Source organism: Engystomops pustulosus, chromosome 10, assembly GCF_040894005.1.
Source record: "Engystomops pustulosus chromosome 10, aEngPut4.maternal, whole genome shotgun sequence".
Taxonomy (NCBI): Eukaryota; Metazoa; Chordata; class Amphibia; order Anura; family Leptodactylidae; genus Engystomops; species Engystomops pustulosus.
The window spans coordinates 2135923-2144867 of NC_092420.1; the positions used below are offsets into that span (position 1 = coordinate 2135923).

General features: G+C 46.6%; 1 protein-coding gene across 1 annotated transcript; it reads left to right on the top strand.

Annotated features, from left to right (window-relative positions):
* Nucleotides 1–12: 12 nt before the first annotated feature.
* GRM2 (glutamate metabotropic receptor 2) lies at nucleotides 13–5902 on the top strand. Its single transcript, XM_072126842.1, has 5 exons — nucleotides 13–468; nucleotides 1847–2684; nucleotides 2874–3937; nucleotides 4276–4444; nucleotides 5110–5902. Exons 1-5 carry the CDS (start codon nucleotides 19–21, stop codon nucleotides 5181–5183), a joined length of 2595 nt encoding a protein of 864 aa, XP_071982943.1. The 5' UTR covers nucleotides 13–18; the 3' UTR covers nucleotides 5184–5902.
* Nucleotides 5903–8945: the final 3043 nt, after the last annotated feature.

Genomic DNA, 8945 nt, shown 5'->3' on the forward strand with positions numbered 1-8945 from the left:
GTGGATGCAGTAGAGCCCATGGCGACCCTCCTCTGGACGCTGCTCGTGCTTCCTGTCTTCGGCACCGAGAAAGGCACCAAGATCCCAAGACCAGAGATCCGGGTGGAAGGTGACCTGGTCATAGGGGGTCTCTTCCCCGTCCATGAGAAGGGGGGCCCTGGATCCGAGTGTGGGCGCATGAATGAACATCGAGGGATGCAGCGGCTGGAGGCCATGCTCTTTGCTTTAGACTCCATTAACAAGGACCCAACAATCCTCCCAGGACTCAAGCTGGGGGCCCACATACTGGACACCTGCTCTAAAGACACCTACGCCCTGGAGCAAGCCCTGGAGCTGGTGCGCGGCTCCTTAACTCGTGGTGATGGACCTCAGTACCTCTGCCCAGATGGATCCTACGCTATCCACGGGGAGACCCTCACAGCGATCAGCGGAGTCATCGGAGGGTCTTATAGTGATGTCTCTATACAGGTAAATGTACCCCAAACTTATGGACATGAGGGGGGGGGGTATTTATTATTGGTTTTCCTGGGATTTTTTTATTTAAAAAGAATCCCACACAGAAAATAGACCATAAGAACATTTAATAAACGGCTAAAGCCACATGAATGAACCTGATGAGCTCCAAAAATAGACATAGACCTGTCATAAGGAGCCTAATGGTACACAACCCCCGAGGCCTCCGTAACACACAGCCCATTGGGCCACATTTATCAGAACCAGATAATAAAGGGTGTTGTCATTGAGGGGCTTCGTCCATGGGAGCCATAGTAGAAGGTGTGGTCAGATTGTGGCCAATCACTGGTGTTCCAGGAGCAGGACACTCTATGATTGGTCAGAAATCCTACAGGTAACGGTAGACAACCTTGCAGATAAGGAGATACCCCTTGGGTTCTGCTCCATTATCTTCTATGGCTCAGCATAACCTCAGAATGTGAGTGAGCATCCGGCGGCACAGTAAGAGAATCTCTCACACACGACGGCTACATTGCTCAGAAATGAAAACAATTACTGAGAAATCCGCTTCCCTATCGATGGCTCCATTAGGGTTTGGACTGATCTTGGAGTTGTGTATGTGCCGTATATAATCGGGAACATCTAGGAAGAGGAAGACCTCATATTCCATCCGTACAAGACCAAGCTCATCATTACAGTGTAACATGGGTGATTATTGTGCACCGACGATCCTCAAGGGCTGGGACACATCTCGGCTCAGGGATCACGTCACATAATGGTACAGGACCCATAAAATATTGGCCCTTGTATGGTCCAGGAGGCGCACACCCTGTCCCCTATGGCTCCATTATCTACCAAAGCTTTCTGATGCTGACCCATATAGAGAAAAGTAGCTGTTACATGGGGATACAGGGCACCAAGTCCTGGACATGTGCCACAGATTCCCGGTGGTGGAGAAGCCTCTACCACGAACACAAGAAGAGTAGCTGTCATATGATCACTCCATTCCCTATCATCTAAAGGCAGCCAACCCTTCTCTGTAGCATGGTGACAGTACTGGTGGGTCTTTATGTATGTTTTTGCAGGCTCAGGGCAAAGCAAGCGGCTTAGGAGAAGCACCATGTGGCTAGGCTAATAGATGAGAAGTTCTGTGGAAGCCTGAACTTCAGGATACACCTCTACAAAGGTTTATGCCTTGGGGACAACCCACATTTACATCTCACAAAACATGTGTCAGGAATTCAATCTCATGTCTGACCCCCAGACCCTGGTTGGCTTCATATCAACAGAGATCCTTTCACATGGCACATAGAAGTGATGAGAGATTCTATGCCTATTGACTGAGTCTTATCTCTGCCCTTGAGTTATACCCTGTGACCTTTCATCCCCGCAGGTCGCCAACCTCTTGAGACTCTTCCAGATCCCGCAGATCAGTTACGCCTCTACAAGTGCCAAGCTGAGTGATAAGACCCGCTACGACTTCTTTGCCCGCACTGTGCCTCCTGACTTCTACCAAGCCAAGGCCATGGCAGAGATCCTGCGCTTCTTCAACTGGACCTATGTGTCCACCGTGGCATCTGAAGGGGATTATGGTGAGACTGGCATCGAAGCCTTTGAGCAGGAGGCCAGGGCTCGTAACATTTGCATCGCAACCTCTGAAAAGGTTGGGCGCTCCATGAACAAGAAGACCTTTGCTAGTGTCATCAAAGCCCTTCAGCAGAAGCCTAGTGCCAAGGTGGTCGTACTCTTCACCAAAATTGAGGATGCCCGGGAACTTCTGGCCGCTGCCCAGCAACTCAATGTTTCCTTCATGTGGGTGGCAAGTGATGGTTGGGGAGCGCTGGAGAGTGTGGTGTTGGGCAGTGAGGAAGTCGCTGAAGGAGCCATTACCATTGAGCTGGCATCTTACCCACTGTTTGAGTTCTCCAGGTACTTCCAGTCTTTACATCCCTCCAATAACACTCGAAATCCATTCTTTAGAGAATTTTGGGAGAATAAGTTTCATTGCTGGCTCAATTCTTCTGACTGTGCTAAACATTCGCTGCAAGATGTCAAATTTGAGCAAGAGTCCAAAATCATGTTTGTGGTAAACGCTGTATACGCCATGGCACACGCACTGCACAACATGTACCAGAACCTCTGCCCAAATACCAGCAGCCTCTGCCCCGCAATGAACCCGATCAATGGACGTCGCTTTTACCGGGACTACATCCTGAATGTCAAGTTTGATGGTGAGTAGCTTCTACCATACATTAGCGACGTGTCTATTGGTCATAGATGTTTACATTTCACTGCTTGTAGATGATCTGTCTAAATCCGGATTAGAACTCTCATCATCCACGTGTTCCACCTAATTACCAGATCTGATCCTCATTATCAATTGCAATGTAAATTCTTAATCATTTTTCATTCCCCTGCAGCTCCATTCCCTCCCCCGGACACTCAGAGCATTGTCAGATTCGACAAGTTTGGTGATGGAATTGGCCGTTACAACATTTTCTGCTTTGAAAAATCGAATTCCCAGTATCGATACCAGAAGGTTGGCTACTGGGCTGAGGAACTGACTCTCAATACCAGCCTCATCTCATGGGCTCGAAGCTCTGTACCGGTGTCTCAGTGCAGTGACCCCTGCAAGAAGAATGAGGTGAAGAGCATGCAGCCTGGAGATGTTTGTTGTTGGATCTGCATACCCTGCCAGCCCCACGAGTACCTCCTGGATGAGTTCACTTGTAAAGACTGTGGTCTGGGGTATTGGCCCAATGTGGACCTTAAGGACTGTTTTGAGCTTCCTCAAGAGTACATCCGCTGGAGTGACGCCTGGGCTCTGGGACCTGTCTGCCTCTCCTGCCTCGGTCTACTGTCCACCCTGTTTGTCATTTGGGTGTTTGTTCAGAACAATAACACACCTATTGTGAAGGCCTCAGGACGTGAGCTCTGCTACATCCTCCTGATAGGAGTACTGCTCTGCTATGCCATGACCTTTATCTTTATTGCCAAACCATCCACTGGTGTTTGCACTCTCCGTCGCCTTGGACTTGGCACATCCTTTGCTATTTGCTATTCGGCATTATTAACCAAGACCAACCGTATTGCCCGTATCTTTAATGGTGCCCGTGATGGAGTCCAGAGACCTCGGTTTATAAGTCCGGCCTCCCAAGTTGGAATTTGCATGGTTCTCATCTCCTGCCAGCTCCTTGTAGTGTTGATATGGCTCCTTCTGGAGCCAGCCGGGACTCGTAAGGACACTGCCCCCGATAAACGATATGTGGTGACCCTGAAGTGTAACAGTGGAGATGGCAGCATGCTGGTGTCCCTCTCATATAACGTCCTGCTGGTTCTCCTCTGCACCCTCTACGCGTTCAAGACGAGGAAGTGTCCTGAGAACTTCAATGAAGCCAAATTCATAGGATTCACCATGTACACCACCTGCATCATCTGGCTCGCGTTCCTGCCCATCTTCTATGTCACCTCCAGTGACTACCGGGTAAGAAGGGCCGGGTGGGCTCATACACATGGCAGGGAATGACGCCACATTGACAAGGACACATAGACAAGCAACTACCCAATGGTCACCATAAGAAACTCCTACTGAGGGCATCACACATTAGGGAGAAAGGTGCACAGTCTGACAAAAGTGCAGCACGACCCTTAGTAAATGATCCCCAAAGAGTTCTGCCATTATTACATGTTGCTTAGACTCGGGTCCCTCTACTGTCCACGTGACCTGTAGCAGCCCCTTTGCTATTTGCATCTTTAGACAATGAGGATAATGAGATTTAGATCACGAAGCACCATCTTCACCCCTTCTTCCCTTGGTTCCAGGTTCAGACCACCACCCTGTGTGTGTCGGTCAGTCTCAGCGGCTCCGTGGTCTTAGGATGTCTCTTTACTCCCAAGCTTCATGTAATCATGTTCCAGCCACAGAAAAATGTCACCAGCCACCGCAGTGCCACCAACCGCTTCAGTGCCACAGGGGCAGGAGGGTCTCACGGTGAGTACATGGGTGGGATGTCGGGTCTGGACCAGTAATCTGTAGATATCATAGTCATGTAGGAGTCAGAGGTCTTCACTAGTAGAAACTTGTAGAAGACTCGATAGCTGGATCTTCATGTCACCTGACAGACGGGGGGTTACAGGTCATGCTGGGTCAAGATAGAAATGTGATGATGATGCAGGAATAAACATGATCCCTCCATGTATAACATGTATTGGCTTCCAAACTGAAGGGGCTTCATGTTGGGAGGAAAGAGAAAATCCTTACAAAGAATCCCCCGTACGTCTCTGCCATAACCTACGGCTCAGATGTGGAGAAATGCCGACTAAGACCACAAGCCCCTTCTCCATTGTCCTCTCCTCCCTCCTGCCCATAATGCCCCGGGAGCTCTTTTAATGGGTTGATTTAAATTCATGTCCCTCCAGAAGCCGCTGGCGCCCATTAACCTGCGGAGACTCTGCCTCATCTCTAACAAGGAACTTAACAAATTGCTCATTAATGTTACCCCCTGCAGTTGCAGCAAAGTATCAGAAACTCAGAATTTAGCCGCCCAATAGACCCATAAAACCCATGTACCCCCACAGAGGACCCCACAGCAGTTCCCCCCATAAAGCTATTGGAGAAAGTCTTGAGACACAGGAATAATTGGGTTGTGTTTGCAGGTTCCACGGTGCAGTATGTCCCCACGGTGTGCAATGGTCGGGAAGTGGTTGACTCTACGACCTCATCCCTCTGAAGAGACTACTGGAGAGACGGTTGGAGCTGATGATGTCGTGATGACATCATGGAAGGTCAAGCCTCATCTGTATAGTGCAGGAGGTGTATGGAGAGACTTGTCCAGTCATCCCTGGTGAATGGCTGCTTTGATACATTGGTCTTGCACCACAAGTCAACTGCTCCTCATGTCTCTAGCATAAACATTTGTCATTGCACTTACAATGAAGGAGAAACCCGGGACCACTGTCATGAGTAGCGGCCAAAGAACATGAGGCCATAGGAAGGTGTCCAGCTCCACACCAGGTATATATCTCAAGGGAAAATGGTGATCGAGAAGACCCAATGAAGGGAAATCTCTAGACCCGTACAATCTGTATCCACAGCAATGGAGAAATATTCCACGTCCCCAGAGGTTGCCTCCGGTAAGTGGAGGTGACTGCCCGGCAGAGAAGCCGAGGAGCCCAAAGGATCGCTGAGAAGTCATAGTAATGAAAAACCAAGGAAGACCGAGACCAGAACATCCAGAACCTCTAGCACTCATTGCTGGGCCTCCGATGTGGGGCCCCCTATGGCACGACGGGACCCGCTGAACATTTTGTGATAATGAGACAATATATTTTCTTCTTTTATTTGCACTAAATTTGCCAAATCAGAACTTAGGAGAAGAGTAAAACGAAGACGTCTCCATGTGCCGGATACAACGTCATGTAAATAAAATATCCGATCCTAAAACACGTTTCTACTTGTCCTCCTTATGTCACGTGATATAAAGCTCATCGGTATCCGAATTGTGGGGGAAAGGTGATTGATGGGGGCATTACTAGTGCTAGGACCGGTCCACACAACAGAGGTGACCCCGGCACTGCCACTACGGAGGAGCTGTACCCCAAAATACAACGCAGAGAAATGAGGAGCATCAAGGTCTAAGCCAAGAAGAGGAAACCCTGGAAGTGCCATCACACCGACGTCACCCATTAAATAGATCACCCACAAAGTATAATACCCCTAAATAACCCCCCCTACTGGCGCACACACAGTATAATGTCCTCTCGCTGCGATAGCCTCTTAGTTTTAATGACCCCCCCTTACAGCCCTCCCCATTATATTTATCGTCCAACTGAGACCCCCATAATATCACTGCACCAACTGATTCATACCTCCAGCTGTCCCTCATACCTGAGACTCATAGATGATTGATAGGTATGTGCCCTGATTTACCCCAGAGCTGCACTCACTATTCTGCTGCTGGTGCAGTCACTGTGTACATACATGACATTACTTATCCTGTACTGATCCTGAGTTACATCCTGTATTATACTCCAGAGCTGCACTCACTATTCTGCTGCTGGTGCAGTCACTGTGTACATACATGACATTACTTATCCTGTACTGATCCTGAGTTACATCCTGTATTATACTCCAGAGCTGCACTCACTATTCTGCTGCTGGTGCAGTCACTGTGTACATACATGACATTACTTATCCTGTACTGATCCTGAGTTACATCCTGTATTATACTCCAGAGCTGCACTCACTATTCTGCTGCTGGTGCAGTCACTGTGTACATACATGACATTACTTATCCTGTACTGATCCTGAGTTACATCCTGTATTATACCCCAGAGCTGCACTCACTATTCTGCTGCTGGTGCAGTCACTGTGTACATACATGACATTACTTATCCTGTACTGATCCTGAGTTACATCCTGTATTATACCCCAGAGATGCACTCACTATTCTGCTGCTGGTGCAGTCACTGTGTACATACATGACATTACTTATCCTGTACTGATCCTGAGTTACATCCTGTATTATACTCCAGAGCTGCACTCACTATTCTGCTGCTGGTGCAGTCACTGTGTACATACATGACATTACTTATCCTGTACTGATCCTGAGTTACATCCTGTATCATACCCCAGGGCTGCACTCACTATTCTGCTGCTGGTGCAGTCACTTATCCTGTACTGATGCTGGTGAGTAGCTCGGGACACTATTCCCTGTGATGTAGCAGTGCTGGGGACGTCTGTGCAGTATTATATGGAGCATCTTCTGGATCATCTCATGTAGGTCAGGGCTGCAGAATCTTTATCTTGGGCTGAGCTGATGGTCGCTGCCGGGTTCTTGTCTCTCATTCAGTAGTTGGAGGTCAAACTGTAGCTGGAAGCAGAACTCCGCTCGTCCTCCCCATAATACCAGCCGAGGCTGCAGAGCCGCCAGCAACAAGACAAGACACGCTAGATTTACTTTATACACACTGTAGTCAATATATATACTTAACGTACACTACACACACTGTATATACACACACTACACACACTGTATATACACACACTACATACACTGTATATACACACACTACATACACTGTATATACACACACTACATACACTGTATATACACACACTACATACACTGTATATACACACACTACAAACACTGTATATACACACACTACACACACTGTATATACACACACTACACACACTGTATATACCCATACTGTATATACACACACTACATACACTGTATATACACACACTACAGACACTGTATATACCCATACTGTATATACACACACTACATACACTGTATATACACACACTACAGACACTGTATATACCCACACTACAGACACTGTATATACCCACACTACATACACTGTATATACACACACTACACACACTGTATATACCCATACTGTATATACACACACTACAGACACTGTATATACACACACTACAGACACTGTATATACACACACTACATACACTGTATATACACACACTACAGACACTGTATATACACACACTACAGACACTGTATATACACACACTACATACACTGTATATACACACACTACATACACTGTATATACACACACTACACACACTGTATATACCCACACTGTATATACACACACTACATACACACACTACAGACACTGTATACACACACTACATACACTGTATATACACACACTACACACACTGTATATACCCACACTGTATACACTGTATATACACACACTGTATACACTGTATATACACACACCACAGACACGGTATATAGACTGTATATACACACACTACAGATACTGTATATACACACACTACATACACTGTATATACACACACTACATACACTGTATATACACGCACTACACACACTGTATATACCCACACTGTATATACTGTATATACACACACTGTATACACTGTATATACACACACCACAGACACGGTATATAGACTGTATATACACACACTACAGATACTGTATATACACACACTACATACACTGTGTATACACACACTACAGACACGGTATATACACACACTGTATACACTGTATATACACACACTGTATACACTGTATATACACACACCACAGACACTGTATATACACACACCACAGACACGGTATATAGACTGTATATACACACTACAGACACTGTATATACACACACCACAGACACGGTATATAGACTGTATATACACACTACAGACACTGTATATACACACACTACATACACTGTATATACACACACCACAGACACGGTATATAGACTGTATATACACACACTACAGACACTGTATATACACAGACTACATACACTGTATATACACACACCACAGACACTGTATATGCACACACCACAGACACTGTATATACACACACTACAGACACGGTATATACACACAATGTACACTACAGACACTGTATATACACACACTACATACACTGTATATACACACACCACAGACACGGTATATAGAC

What these genes read in the sequence shown, in the direction of transcription:
- GRM2 (XM_072126842.1), top strand. Translation starts at nt 19, where the DNA reads ATGGCGACCCTCCTCTGGACGCTGCTCGTGCTTCCTGTCTTCGGCACC. An exon ending in ATAGTGATGTCTCTATACAG is followed by an intron (nt 469 to 1,846) that starts GTAAATGTACCC and finishes TCATCCCCGCAG; the next exon opens with GTCGCCAACCTCTTGAGACT. An exon ending in AGGGGCAGGAGGGTCTCACG is followed by an intron (nt 4,445 to 5,109) that starts GTGAGTACATGG and finishes TTGTGTTTGCAG; the next exon opens with GTTCCACGGTGCAGTATGTC.